Source organism: Rhododendron vialii, chromosome 6a (assembly GCF_030253575.1).
Source record: "Rhododendron vialii isolate Sample 1 chromosome 6a, ASM3025357v1".
Lineage (NCBI taxonomy): Eukaryota > Viridiplantae > Streptophyta > Magnoliopsida > Ericales > Ericaceae > Rhododendron > Rhododendron vialii.
The window spans coordinates 29,869,777-29,888,815 of NC_080562.1; the positions used below are offsets into that span (position 1 = coordinate 29,869,777).

The following is a 19,039-nucleotide window of genomic DNA, read 5'->3' on the forward strand; positions in this document are numbered from 1 at the left end:
GTATTTGGTTAAAAACATAATTTTTATTTTTCTGATTTCTCTCGTCGAGACGAACCAATTATCCACAAAACTTGATGCAAAACTAATAAATGCGAATTTTTGTTGAATAAGAACAAAACAAAAAGAAGAAGTCATCTTTTTTTGGAGAAACTAGGCCTAAGTGCTCCTTGAGCACCACGGGATGCTCAGGACCCTTCACGTTGAGAGATTTTTTAGTGCCGAGCAGGTGTATCCCACGTGATATCCGCTCGGCGTATCCGAGCCGTCCGATTCACTTTTGAACAGTTTGGGTTGAAACTTTCTCTCTCCTCTCACCCTAATACTTTATCTCACATTTTCTCTCTCCAGATTTGAGCCGTTCAAAAATGAAATGGATGGCTCGGATGGGCGAGCGGGCACCACGTGATACCCGCTCGGCACTGAAAATTTTTCCCTTCGCAGTTACACATTAGTGTAGTCTGCGTAGACTTCACCCACAGTTTGCGAGCAGCTCCAGCTCCAATAACCATCTCAAGGTGTGCGCAAAAAACTTGTTAATTCATCAAACTGACCTGCTCTATTCTACTTGGACAATCGCGGGTGGAGGGGACGAAGGTGTTGGGTTGGATGAGTGATTATAAGTTATTAATTTGTTAGCAATTTGGCCAATAAAGAATTTTTCCGATCGTTAATTTTAAATATTCGAAATTATTCAAAGTACACTTGCACAAGGCGGAAGTTGGGCCGCACATCCTTTTATCAAAAATAAAAATATTTACTTGACACACATACAAAAAACTCCCATGTATATCCATTTGAATTTGTCCGTCTGAACTGCATGACTATACACGTACACCTTTTTCCTTTTTACTACTGCTCAACAGATATAGTACATGATATCGTATCAATCCCATTCCAACAATACTGACATCTCTATTTGGACCTTTCTTCCTCCTCCTCTCTCTCTCTCTCTGTCTCTCTCTCTCTCTCTCTCTCTCTCTCTCAACGGATAACACCATAGAAGAAATAAAAACAGTTCACGAGCACTCCACAAGACTTTTTTTAAAACTTCAAATAAAGGTCATCCACAAAACCCAAGTTCCCAAACATATAGCCATCATTCATACACAGCAAGCCCAAACAAAAGACACCTTGTGGTGGAGATCTATTTTCTCCACGCTCCACTTGCACTCCCAGCAAAGAAAATAAAAAAACAAGAAACCGAACGAACCCATTAAGTTATCTATCGAGCATAGCTAGCACTTGTTCTCCTTCCCTTCCCTTCCCTTCCCGGCCCGTTTCGCCGGAAAACCCATTTCCCGGTCCCATAAGTTTAGTTGTTTACTATTTGCATACAAACATAATACTACTACAACCTACACAAATAGAGTTGCACCACATAGTGCAACGTTGAATTATTACCTCCGGGGGGATTTTTTTTTTGGTGTGTAATTTGTCAGCTGTTTCTTTTTGGGATGCTGGCTTTGTCACCGTTGAGGTGTTGCAGCGCTAAAGATGAAAAGGAGGGAGAAGCACTACTGGAGAGCTTTATGATGGGAGGAAATGAATTCCAGAGTTTTTGTAGTGGTAGTAATTTGCTAGAGAGTATCGACTTCGATGACCTCTTCGTGGGAATCGACGATGGCGATGTGTTGCCTGATTTGGAAATGGACTCGGAAATGTTTTCCGAGTTCTCGATTTCCAGTGGCGGCGAGGAACTGGAGGCTCAGGAGAAAATAGACGGTTCTAAAAAGGAGGAGGAAGATAGAGTCTCCGGTTCGGAAATCGGGTGCAAGAGGGAGGAATCTGTCCGCGTAAATTCGTCGAAGAAGGCGGGCGATAAAGGGAGGAAATCATCGGGGCAATCCAAGAGCTCTCACGGGAAAAGAAAAGTGAAGGTAGGTTTATCTGTGTTAGTGATGAATTCAGGTTAACATGAGCTCTATGACATTTTTAGACTCTCTCATACTCTCTTCGTCCCAAATTCTCTGTCAGGTCCGGTCCACAAAATGAAGTGTTAAAAATAATGCAATTTTTTCAAAAAAAAATTCAAACTTTTTTCACAAATTAAACATACTCATTGATATTTAGTAAGTTGTTGAAAAATTTTTGATTTTTTCTTGCAAAAATTGTATTATTTTTAATACTCCGTTTTGCGGATCGGACAAAAAATTTGGAACAGAGGGAGTAATTATGAATTTTCACATACTTCGTGGGTTGCAAAGAGCTCACGAGAATTCCGGGTTGTTTCTAAACCTCGCTTGAAAGTACAAAATCCTTGTCTTTTTTTTTTTTTTTTTTTAATCGGCAAAAAAAGGTTTCTATTTATCATTAATGTGATACATAAACAATTCGGTAGTACAAATTAAATTCTTGTTAAAATAATCACCCATCAGTTTTCCAAAATCAATTGATATGTCAAAATACACGAATCGTGAGACATCATTATTTCGGTACCAATGTATTAGAAGAGAAAATTACAAGAAGTTTGAGGACCGAAAATCTAGTACATTTGCCAAACCCTAGGTTCATTTGGAAGATATAATTGGTTTCTGGATTGAATATTAGTTTTCACATTTTTTGATTTCTCGAGGGGCGAAAACTAGTTACAGATTTTAATTTCTTAGGCGTGATTAAGAAATTATGCATAATTTGAATTGAATTTTTTGTTAAAAAATCAGGTGGACTGGACGCCAGAGCTGCACAAGAGATTTGTGCAAGCAGTGGAGCAACTGGGAGTGGATAAGGCAGTTCCTTCAAAGATTTTAGAGATTATGGGAATTCATTGTCTCACTCGCCATAACATTGCTAGCCATCTCCAAGTACCCTCTCTCTCTTTCAAATCCTTTTTTTTTTTGGTTAGTGTATGAATTCTTGTTGAATTCTGTCGGCAGAGTTTTTTTTTATTTTATCGGCAAAAGTAACATTTTATTAAAATTCAATAAAAGCACATCGAGCAGCCAATATTATAAAATTGGATGTACTGCCGCAGAGCTTCTCTCCTCGTTGTTTTAGGGTTTTTAAGAAATATACGCTTACGTTACTTTATGGACCTACTTTAAATAGAAAAGACCTGAACTCTTACTATATTAAAGGGAGGCTATCTTTTTTGTACATTCATTTGCTTTTTTCAAATTTTGTCTACATTTTTCTGCGCAATGAAAACTCTTTTCAAAAATTCACATACTCCAAAATAGGTGTACTCTTGGATGCATACTGAAGGACTTACAAATAAGGATCACACATTCCATGTCTTGTTTATTTCCCTTTGGTTTTTCTAAAAAAGCTACTATATATTACAAGGAATACAAACCGTCAAATTATATCAACGAAAATGTTTTACAAATAGAATAATCTTTGCAGAGAATTTTAATAGAATCATGTGAAATTTCACATCCTTTCAATCAAATTGGAACACCAAACGAATATTAATTTGGACTTGTATACTTTGGTTGGATAATTTCTTTTGTTTTGCCTTTTTGTAGCAGCTTAGCTCTTCTTGATATTCTGCTCTCTCCTCGATGTACCGATACCCCTTTCGAGTTTTTATAAAGAGTTTCGTTTGCCGTGAAAAAAAAAATTTGGACCTATACTCTTGAAATTTCATTGTTTCCTCTTGCCTAATAGGCAAAGATTGATCTCCATGAAAAGGATGATTAGTTCAGATCGACATGAGAAACATATCTTTTGTATGTGTATGGGTGTTAATCTTGAAGTCTATCATCTTGAAGCTCGTGAATTTTGAATTCTATTTTTCATTAATTTAGCGATTTTATTTATTTGCAATAACATGAAATTTAAAGTTCAAGATAACAGAGTGGAAATTTGCAAATTACTAATTTCAAAATTGTGAACTACGCAGAAATACCGATCGCATCGGAAACATTTGCTAGCTAGAGAAGCCGAGGCGGCAAGCTGGAGCCATAGACGGCAAATGTACGGTGGCGCGGGTGGAGGTGGAACCAAGATTAATGCGAGCCCATGGCTTGCACCAACAATGGGCTTCCCTCAAAATCCAATGACACCCTTACAACATGTAAGACCTTTACATGTTTGGGGGCATCCCCCGGCTGATCAGCCCTTAATGCGTATGCAGCCGCCAACGCAGCCACCACCGACGGCTGCATGGGCATCAACCCTGCATCCTCCTCCAGCACGACCACTGCCGGACCATTCATTTTGGCATTCACACCGCAAAAGAGTAATTACCAATATCGATCTCCATGATAATAACGATATACAAAGTTATAATTATAGAAAATACTCGACTAGAATGATCGAGGGTTATATTTTCACAATATTAAGACACCTTAATTGGGTGTCTTTTTTCTCAACCGGTTAATTTTAAACCTTTCAATTAATCATTCTATATTGATTTTTTTGTACAATTTTTCTGATCGTCTCTTTTTTGTGGTTTAGGTAATTCCAATTCCTCTTACCCCAGGAACACCTTACTTTCCACCACCACTGGCAACACCGGTAACTACATAAACTTACTGATCCATTTTATTTTTTCAATCTTTTGGAGCCGTTTCGTGTACTCCGGTAACTTTTTTTGCTCGGCGAAAGTATTGTTAGTCGTAGTTATTGAGATCTGAATATCAATTACTCGGGACGGGAGTACATGGTACGTACCCTGCCAAGCGTCTACTGAGCGCATCCAGATTATCCATTTCGACAATTAATAGCCCGGATTGAGAACATTTTTGAATGGTCCGAATGCGCTCGATAGGTGCTTGACAATGTACGTCTTGATTGGCAGCATCTGTCGATCCTTCTAAGTACTATGGGTTTGGGTCCATGTAAAAGCACTTCAATCATCTTAGGCAGAGTCATGTCCTTTTCTGTAGAATTGTTTTTTTTTTGGATTATTTGGTGTATTATAGTAGTAGATATTGACAATCAGTAATAATAATAACGCAGAGATTTCCGGCAGTAGCAGTGGTCCCTGGGATTCCACCACCCCATGCCATGTTGTACACAGCAGTAGACCCGGGCCGGGCTGGCCCCATTGGTGTCCCCGCTAGACAATCCGGTCCCCACCCTCCATTCCTCGAATTTCATCCGGTGAGATTACTCTCTCTCTCTCTTTGGGTTTTCGGGTCAATTTATGCACAGCTCGCCTAATTTTCTTTCTAATCCGAGCAAAGATAGGTTATTCATGTTGGAATTACAAAATTCAAAAACATGGAGTATTTTCTTGTGGCTTGACTTTGAGTTCGAGCTAGCTCTGGTCTATTGTGTGGAAAGTAAACCTATCAACCTACCAAGTTACCAACCAATCGGATTAATCCTGGGACGCTCTCTATCTCTACCTTTTTCTATACTTTTTTTTGTGCGGTAATACTGTATATTGTATAGATCCGTAGGAGTACTTAACGAAAACTTAGGTAATGAGCTAACATCTAAATGGGATTTGACGTCTTTCGATAAACTCGCACCCCCAGACATTTTATCTGAAAATCAAGGAATACATCTGGATATCTTACCGATAACAACGTGACAATAATTTCGAGAGAATGAAGGCCACAACAGATCGATGATGTTTGTTTATTTTGTCTGAACGAATCTAACGACGGGCAAACATATTTTTTGACAGTCGAAGGAGAGCATTGATTCAGCTATTGGAGATGTTTTATCACAGCCATGGCAGCCACTCCCTCTTGGTCTAAAACCACCTTCTCTCGACAGTGTCATGGTGGAACTTCAACGTCAAGGAATTCCCAAAATACCCCTCCATTTGTGAAGCTTGATTTCCAAAACAGAAAGTCTATCCCCAGCGCTCGAATATGGTTCACCACTTTTTTCACCGCTCTCAATCTCACTTTAGGATGGTCCGTCCGGATTTTAAAAGAACCCTTTCCTGGAAGAGTTATGTTAAAATTTGGACTATTAATTGCCGAGATGGTCGGTGTGATTAAACGCTGCGGTGGGGAGAGCGGTGAAACAGAACAATGGGGCTAAATCATAGAAATTAAATTTGACGACATTTCCTACATTAATTAGATGTACCCATCCAATCTAAATCTCCAGCATTTCACCAACCTCCTTTCGTTATCCGAGTACGTCTCGTTTCTCTTTCCCTCGTGTAAGAACTTCATGTATGAGGCCATGTAATCTTGTAATAGTTGTTATCAGTGTGAGGCAAACAAAAAAAAAAGGTGATATTACGAGACTATATTATCAACAGGCCTCTTGGATCGGCATTCTCGAATAATAGACCAATGGAAGCAATTTTTATTTATGCATGATTCCAATAAATTTTCTCTCAAATTATTATTTTTATTAATTTCTATATTCATCTCTACCTCAAAAATCTCTTTCAAAACTCAAACCAAAGAAAATTGTTATATCGCTTAATGGGTAAAGAGTACGCTTGAGGGGGACATGCACATAAGCCCTCCTCATCCATCTTGGAGGAAAAAAGTTTTTTGTAGGAAAACAAATTTAGATGCAATGACAGATAAAGGACACCCAATTAGTGTTCTAAAACGCGGCCTCAACGACCACTTAGGTGCTCGGCGGCGATTTGCCACCTTGATTATACCCCTAGGTGGTTCATTAGGAGGTCAGAGAGATTTGGCGGAGCTAGACGACTAAGGGCCTTAGTGTGAATAGTCAAGCTAAGAGAATAAGGAAACCTAAACTTACTTTGGATGTTGTGATACGAAAGGAGTTGATTTTAACTCGCTTTTTTTGTTTATTCATGTGAATTTAAACTACTATATAAGGAATGGAGTAGTAAATTCATATAAAAAGAGGGTGAATAATAAAATAGGAGTATGCATATGAAGTTGAGATTGTGTCCATGAGTAACAAAGTTGTGAAGTGTTTTTTTTTTTGGCTAAGCAAAAAGATTTTATTTATCTTTAAGGAAGAAAACAAAGATTAAAAGGATCTCAGGCATACCAACAAAAATACCATCCGAAAACTAACACCACAGGATGACAAGAAACCAACCGAACCAAAAAATCTAAAACCATGAAAACACCACAAGGGACAAGTCCGCACACCTAAAACACCAAATCCAAAACACCACAATGGACTAGAAGCAAAGACAACCCAAAATAAAGATTTAGACCAGAGAGAACAAAACATAGCCTACGCCCACACCCGAAAACACACAAGACTAAACACTACCAACCACACCTAAACCACAAAAAAAACAAAAGACGGACCAAGACCAAAACCCCATATAGAAAACGAAGCATCAAAACCGCACATTTAAAAATCCAAAGAAAGGGAGGCACCTTCCTTGAAATTGTGATCATCCTCCAAATCAACATGAATCTCCAAATCATCAAGAGCGTTAATTCTTTCTGCTAGTTCGGCCTCCTGCATTTCAACAAAAGTCTTTAAGATAAAATTTCTCCCCCCTTTAAAATTTACGCCCAACCCGGCACCTAAATCCATCGTCTCACAAGCTTCTTTAAACATAAATGAGTTTTTGTTCGTAATGTCATCGGAATATAATGAAAATTAAAGAAGGGATCCTCTTATTTTTAAGCATAGATTTGTCGGTCTTAACCCTAAACTCCACAAGAAGCTTTTTCTTCTTAATCTTCCTCTTCGACCTTCTGAATCTTCTTTCCATTTTATGAAATATTACGACAGAAAGTTTTGGAGTGTTTGAGTAACTTATGTCAATATTATGATATATGTAATTGGGAGCTAATTATTTTTGAGACTATGAATGTAAATTGTAGATTGTAGATTTTTGGGAATAATGAAATTAAATATATTTTGTAAAAGAGTTAACGATAATTACAATCCAAAAAAGCTCCTCCATTTGAGATGTGATTTTTGAATTATGTTTTCTCTTAGTTAACTCATTTTTGATAATGCATTTTGACAAATTTCATTCCATAATCAGCTTCGAAACCGTCAAAAATTGAAAATGCAAAAAATGAATTTATGGAGCGGCCAAACAGGCTTTAATAAATGAAACATGGAGACAAACTGGTTCATGTTCTGATTTTTGCCAATACAAACAAACACTCGATGGGAAGGACCACACAATCATTTTCATTTCATCTTCAGTGTTGTTTGAAATGCGAAACTATTTTCATTCTGTTTGGATGGGAAGAAAATACAACAGCAGAAATTGTCTTGTTATAGTTGGAGCCATCGATGCTAGACTGCTACGAACCTCCCCATATTATATAAATTAATAAAGGACGGCGAGAGGTTAGCCAGGTGATCAAAGTCCAGATTTAAGAGTTTATTTTTTCTTAGGAATTAGGTCCGAATAACGTGCTTGAACTTAAATCTAATCCGGCCGTTTAAAAAAAATTAAAAGTAACATCAGTTTGTCTTTTAATAATTTTTAGTGAACTATTTCTTATAAAACTCCGCCAAGATAACTTGTTTAATTTTCTCCATACATTTATTTGGATCAAAGACCTGCCGTGACGAAAGGTATAAAAGATGGAGTAATTTGCCCTTAAGAGACAAAACTTAAAGTTTGCCTCCTAACTTACTTGGGCCTGCCTTTGGGTGCTAATCCCAATAGAATCAAGACATGGGATCCAGTGGTGGAGAAAATGGGAAAGAGGCTAAGTGTTTGGAGAAGGAGGTCCAATTCGACAGGAGGTAGACTTACATTACTTAATCACTCTCTTAGCAATCTGCCCATCTATTTCATGTCTATCTATAAAATGCCAGTGGCTGTAGCGAAGGCTATTGAGAAATTACAGAGACAGTTCTTTTGGGGAGACATGGCTGAGAAGAAAAAATTGCACCTTGTGAAATGGGAGGTGATTTCTAAAAAGAAAGAGAATGGTGGACTCGGAGTGAAGAACCTACTGATCCAAAACCAAGCTCTTCTTGCTAAGTGGTGGTGGAGGTTCGGTAAGGATAAGGATTCGCTTTGGGTGAAGGTTATTAGAGGAAAATATAACTTGGAGCAAAATTGCTGGCTTCCGCGGCTGCCAAATTCTGGACAGGTTTCGAATATTTGGAGGGATATATGTTCAATTGGCGAATCCTCCGCAAGTATTGGGTCTATTATAAAGGAGGGATTTAGAGTTCAAATTAATTCTGGGGACGAGGTTTCTTTCTGGAACGATATTTGGTTAGGGGATATTACTCTTCGAGAGAACTACCCGCGCCTTTTTCTTGCTTCTACTCAGAGGGATGTAGTTGTTAGTGCATTGAAGGAGGGTAGCGGTAGTTCAGGATGGAATCTACTCTTCAGAAGAGATTTGTTTGATTGGGAAAAACGTCATCGAGATGAACTTGTACAAAGACTTGGTGCAGTGATTTTGGTTCAGTCCAACCGCGATTCTCTTCAATGGAGATGGACCTCAAATAAGTGTTTCTCAGTGAAGTCAGTTTACAAGCAGTGGGAACAAACTAGAAACTCTAGGAATCTGGTTTTGGAAGCACTGTGGAAGAATCTTAGTCCTCCCAAGGTGGAGATTTTTTCGTGGATGGCCGTGCAGGATAGGGTTGCTACTCGATCGGTGCTTCTGAGTAGAAATATGATTCATGAGTCTCAATCAGTTCTTTGCCCTTTGTGTTCTTTGCATCTGGAAACTCCCCATCATTTATTTCTACATTGTCAATTCTCTTGGGTTGTTTGGTCATTGATTTTGGAGTGGTGGCATGTGAAGTGGGTTTGCCCGTCATCATTGGCGGGGCTTTCTACCTGGTGGTTTGATAATAGATTTCGTAATTTGGAGAAACACATTTGGGAAATAACGTTTTTCGCTACACTGTGGTCCTTATGGTTAGTGAGAAATGATTATGTATTCAACAACGCTACAACGGGAGTGGGGGAAGTTGGGGAACTCATCAAAACAAGAATTGCAATGTGGATGAAATCAAAATTTGACATTAAGGTTTATTCGGTGGAGGATTTTAAGGGATATCTCGATGGAATTCGAAAGGTGAAATTGTAATTTAGGTTTAGGTGTGTTTACATCCAATTATCTGTTGGATGTTTGTTTTATTTTCTTTTCATTCGCTCCCTCGATGTATCCCTTTCGAGTTTATAAAAATTTCGTTTGCCGAGCAAAAAAAAAACTAACTCAACTGCAAAATTGAGATGGACCCCAATTATTATTATTTTTTTAACCGGATGTCTGAGTCAGCTTGCGCACACCTAGACTACTTCTGGAGCCTTATAGTTGACAATCGAACAAAATTTCAAGTGACACCAAGATTTAGAATATTTGGCCTCGTTGTGATTTGAACATGTAACATCATACATAGGGCTGTTACTCAAAACCGGAAAATCGATCGAAACCGGAAAAATCGGACCGGACCGAATTTTTTTAAACCGGTTGAATAATTTCGATCCGGTTCCGGTTTATAAAATTTTATAAACCGGAAAAATAATTTCGATCCAGTTTATGTTTTAAAAACCGGTTGAAACCGGACCAGTTATATATATGTATAATATATACATATATATATATATACACACACATAAACATAGGGGAGGGGTTGAATTATGGGTTTTTGGTTGATATTTTGTGGTGTATATTGGTCTAATAAATATATTTATTATATAAAAACTATTTTTATGGGCTTAATTATGTTTTTATGGGTTTTTTTTTATGTATTTGGCTCAAAATTGAACTTTTTTTGTTGGGCCAAAAAAAAAGGATTGAATTATAGATTTTTGGTTGATATTTTATGGGTTGAATTGTGAATTTTTTGATGTGTTGGGCCAAAAATATGGCCCATGAATGAAAACCAGATAAATCGGACCGAAATCGGTTGAGCAGGTCGAAATCGAACCAGTTTATCTCAACTGGTTCCGGTTTCTAAAAATCTCAAACCGGATAATCGGTTTCGACCGAAAAATACACTCAAACCGATCGAAACCGGACCGGTATCACCCCTAATCATACAAAAGGATCACTTAATTGTTTTCTCGTGTTCCTTTTAGCCAAACTTGACTCTAATCCTTTATTCCTGTTCGGTGGGTCCCTCCTAGTTGGTGGGTCCACAAGGGGACTTATTAATTAATTCCAAAATGTTATGGAGTTATCTTGTTATTCTTTGAATGACAAAGGGAGATCTTGTAATTTCCACCATGGGATTACAAAAGAAAGTCAGGAGACTTGTTTCATGTGACTGCTGTTGGTTTCGAGAGTAACAGAGAGTTCCAGAGAGATGCCGAGAAAAGTGAGGGTTTTGCTTCTTAGTTCAAGCCAAGATCGGACCACTGTTGCTACTCCGATTTTGATGGGTTTTCAGTATGTTCCACAGTTTGACGAGCTCTATGCACTGATCAGAGCAGATTGGCAAGGTTCTCTCGGGTTCTAGGAGTTTAGGAAATTCACTTGGTGAGACCTAAACTTGTACTCTTTGTTGTTTGTTGAAATCTACCTTTGGGTAATGTTTGTACGCCTCTAGTAGCTTGCTAGGGAAGAACTCTTGTAACCCCATTATCATTAGTGGAAGATTTGGTAGCGATTACGCTCCCATGGACGTACCTCTAATTTAGGAGGAACCACGTAAAAATTCCGGTGTCTCGTGGTTTGCTTGTTGTTGCTTATTTTACTTTCGGCTCCTAGATTGCTTCTTGTTGGTTATTGTGGTTGCGATAATTTAGCCTATTCTCTATTTGCACAAGGAGGGAAAAATATTCGTAGTGTTTTGGGTAGTTTTTCCCAACAAGTGGTATCAGAGCTACTGGTTTGAGAGTGCTCGTCTGAATCTTGTGTGAATTTAGAATGGAGGAAAATTCGGGGGCTATGATTAAATTGACTTCCGCTAATTACTCGATATGGAAACCATGAATGGAGGATGTCCTTTACACTAAGGACTTGTATTTGCCGATCTATGGCGATACAAAGAAACCACAGGGTACAAGCGATGAGGATTGGAAGATAACGAATAGAAAAGCCGTTGCCTTAATTCGTACTTGGGTTGATCAAAGCGTGTTTCATCATGTGGCTCAAGAAACCAATGCGTATGAGTTGTGGATGAAACTTAAGGCTATGTATGAGAGGAAAACGGCACAAAACAAAGCTTCTTTGATTCGAAGGCTTGTTAATTTGAAGTACAAAGATGACCGTGGTGTTGCGGAGCACATGAGTGACTTCCAAGGTTTGATAAACCAGTTGACTACGATGAAACTAGTGCTAGATGAGGAGTTGCAAGCACTGTTGTTGTTGAGCTCTTTGTCTGATAGTTGGGAAACGCTGGTTGTGACAATCAGCAATTCGGCTCCAAGTGGGATGGTAACCATGGACATGGTGAAAGATGGCATGTTCAATGAAGAGGCAAGAAGAAAAGAGCAAGGTACTTCGGTTGACACTGAGGCTCTTGTTGTTCAGAATAGGGGCAGGAGCAGAACTAGAAATTCTCATGGTGACCGTAACAAGTCCAAAGACAAATGAAGAAGCAAGTCAAGAGGAACATCTAAGCCAAGGAGTGAAATCGAATGCTTCCATTGTCATAAAATGGGGCATATGAGAAAGGAGCGTCAAATACTTCAAAAGGAGCTAAAGAAAGGGAAAGGTGTTGAAAGTAATGATACAAAAGATACAGCCGCAGTTGCCTCCGATGGAGAAGTTATCATTGTTTGCGATGATGGTTTTGTTGGACTCACGGGGCAAGACTTGAGTTGGGTGATTGACTCCGGTGCTTCCTTCCATGTTACTTCACAAAGGGACTTTTTCGCATCTTATACACATGGAGACTTTGGCCATGTCCGGATGGGTAATGAAGGTGTGTCCAAGATTGTGGGGATGGGAGATGTTTGCTTAGAGACCAACACGGGTTGTAAACTTGTGCTCAAGGATGTTCGACATGTTCCCGATATTCGGCTCAATTTGATCTCCGCCGGCAAGCTTGATGATGAGGGGTACAAGAACCAATTTGGTGATGGAAAATGGAAGCTTTCCGAGGGTTCTTTGGTTGTTGCTAGAGGAAAGAAGCGTTCTACTCTTTATTTGATGCAATCTAAGCTAAGCAAAGGGGAGGTGAATGCAATTGAAGATGAAGCCTCCACCGAGCTATGGCACAAGCGGCTCGGTCACATGAGCGAGAAAGGAATGCAAATTCTAGCCCGGAAAGCACTTCTTCTGGAGGTGAAAGGTACATGTTTAAAGCATTGTGTTCATTGCTTAGCTGGTAAACAACATAGAGTTGCATTCAATAGAACTCCTGCATCTAGAAAGCCTAATGTTCTAGATTTGATACATTCCGATGTTTGCGGTCCAATGAAAGTTAGAACACATAGTGGTGCACGTTACTTTGTTACTTTCATTGATGATCATTCTAGAAAAGTTTGGGCTTATGCTTTGAAAACTAAAGATGCTATGTTGGAAGCATTTAAACTTTTTCAGGTGAATGCTGAAAGAGAAACCGGAAGGACTTTGAAATGTATCCGAACTGATAATGGGGGTGAATACAAAGGCCCGTTTCACCGATATTGCATGGAAAATGGCATCAAGCATGAAAGAACCGTTCCCAAGACACCTCGACAAAATGGCGTGGCAGAAAGAATGAATAGAACAATTGTGGAAAGAGTGAGATGTATGCTCTCACATGCAAAACTGCCTAAATCCTTTTGAGGTGAGGCAATGAGGACAGCAGTTGCTCTAATCAATCTTTCTCCTTCAGCTCCACTGAATGGTGATGTGCCGGAAAGGTTTTGGTCAGGAAAGGAAGTTTCCTATGGGCATTTGAGGGTGTTTGGGTGCAGGGCATTTGTACATGTTCCGAAAGATGAAAGGTCAAAGCTTGATGGCAAGACAAAGCAATGTATTTTTCTGGGATATGGTGATGAAGAGTTCGGTTACAGACTGTGGGATCCAGTTGACATGAAACTTGTGAGAAGTAATGATGTCGTCTTCTTTGAGGATCAAACCATTGAAGATTTAGACAAAAATGAGAAGCCAACACCATCACATGAGTACCCAATGAATCTTGATCCGATTCCTCCACCCATGGTGCATGATGATTACGGGGGAGATGTACAAAATGATGATGATGTTGAAGATACTCCTGCAGCTGAGGAAACAGAACAAGAAGTGCAATAAGAACAAGTTCTTTCCGAACCACCTGAAGAAGAACAGTTGAGAAGGTCAACTAGAGAAAGGCAACCTTCAAGAAGGTATTCCGTTGATGAGTATGTGATGCTTACAGATTGTGGAGAACCTGAGTGCTACGAAGAAGTTCTAACTCACAAGCATAAGGGGGAGTGGATGAAAGCCATGCAAGAAGAGTTGAAATTCTTACATGAGAACCACACTTATGACTTGGTGAAATTACCTAACGGTAAGAGAGCTCTTAAAAACAAGTGGGTGTATCGCTTGAAGACTGAAGAGAAAAGCTCACAGCCACGGTACAAGGCAAGGTTGGTTGTGAAGGGTTTTGGCCAGAAAAAGGGCATTGACTTTGAAGAAATTTTCTCACCGGTGGTGAAGATGCCGTCTATACGAGTTGTTCTTGGGTTGGCCACTAGCTTGAATCTTGAGATTGAGCAGCTTGATGTAAAGACCGTTTTCCTTCATGGTGATTTGGAGGAAGAAATTTACATGGAACAACCGGAGGGGTTCAAAGTCAAAGGCAAGGAGAACTTAGTTTGTAAACTAAAGAAGAGCTTGTATGGGCTAAAGCAAGCGCCACGACAATGGTACAAGAAGTTTGATTCGTTCATGGTTGAACATGGGTATAATAGGACTTCTTCGGATCATTGTGTGTTTATGAAGAAATTCTCCGATGGTGACTTCATCATTTTATTGCTCTATGTGGACGATATGTTGATCATTGGCCACGATGCGGGAAAAATTGAGAGGTTGATAAAGGAGCTTGGCATGAAGATCACCCGTGATAGGAAGAATGGCAAGCTTTGGCTATCGCAAGAAAGGTACATTGAAAAGGTGATTGAAAGGTTTAACATGAGTAAGGCTAAACCGGTTGGCACTCCACTTGCTAATCATTTCAAACTTAGCTCCAAGCAAAGTCCGGCAAGTGAGAAGGAAAAAATTGAAATGAAGAATGTTCCATATGCATCGGCGGTTGGCTCGTTGATGTATGCAATGGTATGTACTAGGCCCGACATTGCCTATGCAGTTGGTGTGGTAAGTCGATTTCTATCTAATCCGGGAAAGGATCATTGGGCTGCAGTGAAATGGATCTTGCGTTATCTCCGCGGTACTTCCAAAATGTGTTTATGTTTTGGAAATGGTAAGCCTTTGCTTGAAGGCTATACGGATATGCCGATATGGCGGGAGATGTTGACTCTAGAAAATCCACTTCGGGCTACTTGCTGACTTATTCAGGGGGAGCCGTATCTTGGCAGTCTAAGTTGCAGAAATGTGTTACATTATCTACCACCGAGGCCGAGTACATTGCAGTAGCAGAGGGCTCTAAGGATATGCTATGGGTGAAAAAGCTTATTCAAGAATTAGGCTTTGAACAAGAAAGGTATGTTCTCAATTGTGACAATCAAAGTGCTATTCATTTGAGCAAGAACCCGACTTTTCATTCACAGTCAAAACACATTGATGCGTGTTATCATTGGATTCGTGAGGCGTTGGATGAAAAATTATTACAACTTGAGAAAATCCATACGGACAAGAATGGTTTCGATATGATGACTAAATCTTTGCCTAAGGAGAAGCATGTGTTTTGTTGTTCCCAAGCGGGGTTGGTTGAACCCCCCACCTAAGTCGGGAGGGGGAGATTTGTTGGGTGGGTCCACAAGGGAGCTTATTAATTAAGTCCAAAATGTTATGGGGTTATCTTGTTATTCTTTGAATGACAAAGGGAGATCTTGTAATTTCCACCATGGGATTACAAAAGAAAGTCAGGAGACTTGTCTCATGTGACTGCTGCTGGTTTCGAGAGTAACAGAGAGTTCCAGAGAGCTGCCGAGAAAAGTGAGGGTTTTGCTTCTTAGTTCAAGCCAAGATCGGACCACTGTTGCTACTCCGATTTTGATGGGTTTTCAGTATGTTCCATAGTTTGACGAGCTCTACGCACTGATCAGAGCAAATTGGCAAGGTTCTCTCGGGTTCTAGGAGTTTAGGAAATCCACTTGGTGAGACCTAAACTTGTACTCTTTGTTGTTTGTTGAAATTTACCTTTGGGTAATGTTTGTATGCCTCTAGTAGCTTGCTAGGGAAGAACTCTTGTAACCCCTTTATCATTAGTGGAAGATTTGGTAGCGATTACGCTCCCGTGGACGTACCTCTAATTTAGGGGGAACCACGTAAAAATTTCGGTATCTCGTGGTTTGCTTGTTGTTGCTTATTTTACTTTCGGCTCCTAAATTGCTTGTTGTTGGTTATTGTGGTTGCGATAATTTAGCCTATTCTCTATTTGCACAAGGAGGGAAAAATATTCGTAGTGTTTTGAGTAGTTTTTCCCGACAATTCCGAGCTGCCCTACAAATATATGTGAAAGGAACTCAAGTCTCTCGATCAGCTTCTTTTTCACTTTTGTTTTTCCTCATTGGAAACCTCTGTCTGAGAATATAGAAAGTAAAATCCAACGACTTTTGACCATATGACTACTTTGGTTTTCCTCTTTTGTAGGAAATATGATTAATTTGGTGCCACCCTTGTTAGACATTCTCATAAGAGTGCACATGGAGCCTGCTCTAAAATGTCATAATTTCCTACCCCACATTCCTCCCTCTCCCCCCAATCCCCGCGCACTATCCCGGCAATTTTCAGGGGGGGGGAAGAGAGAGAGAGAGATAGAGATAGATAGGTCTTTATCCATATTTCTATATAAAGGACTTTAGAAGCACAAAATCTTACCACGAAAAACCTGTGCTTCTTTTCTACCTACCTCTCTCATGGCTCACTATGCAAAACCTCTCTCTTTTCTCTTGCTCATTTGGATATCCACCTCCCTCCATGTTGAAGCCAGGGAGAGATTGTTCTTTAGCAAGGTCACTCACACCACCACCACCACCAACAATAATGCCATGGACTCTGAATCTCCTCAATTAGCACCCGCACCCGCAGTGGAAACAAAACCTTCTGAGACAAGCAATGGCTACGGCCTTTACGGTCAGGAGTCCAACGAATTTCTTCCGACAACGACAAAAACCACTGCTGCTGCTCCTACGACTACAGTGTCTACTGTCGTCTTTCCGTACGATGAAAATGAGATACAGACCGAGAAGTTAAGCGACGAAAATTACAAGAAAGAGGAGACGGCGGTGGGGTACACTGACGACGACGACAACAACAACAGTGGCTACTCATACAATCAGAACATGTATAATGTCAATGGCTACACTGGGAACTATAACGGTCGTAACGGCTATGTCATGAGTGAGAAGCTGGGAATGAGCGATACGAGGTTCATGGAACATGGAAAGTACTTTTACAACGCTAAGAGTGAGAATAATTATTACAGCGCTAGCGGGTACGGTTCGGAGACGGGGAACGGGAACATCGAAGGTTATGATAATGGTAATGGCGAGAACGAGTTCGATTCCATGGAAGAGTATGAGAGGCAGCAGGGGTACTATCCACAGAGCCAAGAAGAATATGTTCCTTAGAGAGAGAGAGAGAGAGAGAGAGAGAGAGAGTTGTACGTGTTATACACATGATCATGACTAATTTATGTGTGATGTAGTGTAGTTTCAACGTGTGCGCTTGGAATTGTTTTTGTGCTTTGAGAGTCAAAACTGAGAGATCATATACTCAAATAGTTTTTCATTTGGGTATAATTTGTTGTAGATCTGCCACGTGTCCTGTTTAGTTTTTCATAAGGGGATGGAGTCTCTTGTGCTTCGCTTTTTCTTTCTTTTTCTGTTTTGCTTAGAAACTACTGTGATCGATTCTCATCTTCCAGGACAAAATTTGTTTTTCATTTTTTTCAGTTCTTGTCATTTTACACCGAATCGCGAAACGAGATCTTCAAGTGGTAATTCTAATTGTGTTTGTTTTTGCCGACATTGTATAGAGATGTTGCATGGCTCGTGTTGTGCCGGCCCAATTATTTTTGTTCCTATCGTGCTCCGTGCCGTGCCGGCCCATTTTATAATTGTACTGTGCCGTGCTATTTTAGAATATCTTTGCTCGGTGTGGCCTGGTCCACGGCCCACTACAATTCGTGTCGTATCGTGCCTATTCCCGTGCATGTGCACGATCCGGCCTTGTGAAGCTAAAAAATACTTTGAAAAATTGCCTTCACTTTTTTAAAAATTAAATAAAAATCTCTAATAGTTACAATTATAACTAACACACTTAATTTGAAAGATACAAAACATTTTAGTGATAATTAAACTTTCTAATACAATGAATGTAATTATAAATAAGAAATGCAATCATTATATATTGTTTGAATAAATCCGAACTAGGTTGTTTCTTACTATTAATTTTTAAAAATTATAAAATCACGTTTGTGTTGTGCCTTTACCCGTGTCGTTCCCTGTGCCTAACCATGCCCGTGGCGTGGGCTCCAAAATGATGGCCCAGTCCGGCCCAACTAATCATTTGTGCCGTCCCATCTTGTGCCAGCCTAGCCCATTCGACACCTTTAGCTAATAGCCTAATTTTGTATACATAAGTAAGGGGTTATAGGGGAATTATTAGGTTAGCAACAAAAGTGATTCGACATCATCAAAAGTGACTCGAATCCCAGACCTCTCTCCTAGACTTTGGAAATCGATAAGTACTACCGGATGGGCTAAGAGCCACATATGCTTACTACTTGTGAAATCGTATTTACTGATTGGCAAAACAGTTGAAAGTATGCATATTCAATGCCTTGCCATTATAAAGTCGCCTAAATAACTGCTTAAAGAACAGTTAAGACTATTTGTGGACTTTGGACGAGGGAAAGCAAAATTAAAGCGAAATCCCATCACGCATGAATATTCAATTTTCAAATATTATAAAAAAATGCATTTCATTGTAATAATAATCTATTTCTTTTCTTCTTTTAAAGATACACATAAGCTGGTAAAAAAAACAAAAAACAAAATCAGTTACCCCCAAAAATTACTTCTTGAAATACCACAATTATGTACTCTATCATTATACGTAAGTATTTGGTGAAAATACTTGAGCATGAGATGGGCAAAAATAAAATTTACGTTGCCAGAGAATCAGTACACTATTCCCCTTTG

General features: G+C 39.5%; 2 protein-coding genes across 2 annotated transcripts; both read left to right on the plus strand.

Annotated features, from left to right (window-relative positions):
- The first annotated feature begins 1,101 nt into the window (after positions 1-1,101).
- LOC131329153 (probable transcription factor GLK1) lies at positions 1,102-6,220 on the plus strand. Its single transcript, XM_058362231.1, has 6 exons — positions 1,102-1,877; positions 2,661-2,801; positions 3,842-4,180; positions 4,399-4,458; positions 4,903-5,046; positions 5,579-6,220. Exons 1-6 carry the CDS (start codon positions 1,455-1,457, stop codon positions 5,723-5,725), a joined length of 1,254 nt encoding a protein of 417 aa, XP_058218214.1. The 5' UTR covers positions 1,102-1,454; the 3' UTR covers positions 5,726-6,220.
- A 10,419-nt stretch (positions 6,221-16,639) lies between these two features.
- On the plus strand, positions 16,640-17,767 carry LOC131330155 (protein E6-like). Its single transcript, XM_058363651.1, has one exon. It carries the CDS (start codon positions 16,751-16,753, stop codon positions 17,462-17,464), a length of 714 nt encoding a protein of 237 aa, XP_058219634.1. The 5' UTR covers positions 16,640-16,750; the 3' UTR covers positions 17,465-17,767.
- The last annotated feature ends 1,272 nt before the right edge of the window (positions 17,768-19,039 follow it).

Bases quoted from the DNA above. Each gene is read 5' to 3' on its own strand.
- LOC131329153 (XM_058362231.1), top strand. From the start codon at position 1,455: ATGCTGGCTTTGTCACCGTTGAGGTGTTGCAGCGCTAAAGATGAAAAG. The intron at 2,802-3,841 runs GTACCCTCTCTC...TGAACTACGCAG, and splicing joins ACATTGCTAGCCATCTCCAA to AAATACCGATCGCATCGGAA. The intron at 5,047-5,578 runs GTGAGATTACTC...ATTTTTTGACAG, and splicing joins CATTCCTCGAATTTCATCCG to TCGAAGGAGAGCATTGATTC.
- LOC131330155 (XM_058363651.1), top strand. From the start codon at position 16,751: ATGGCTCACTATGCAAAACCTCTCTCTTTTCTCTTGCTCATTTGGATA.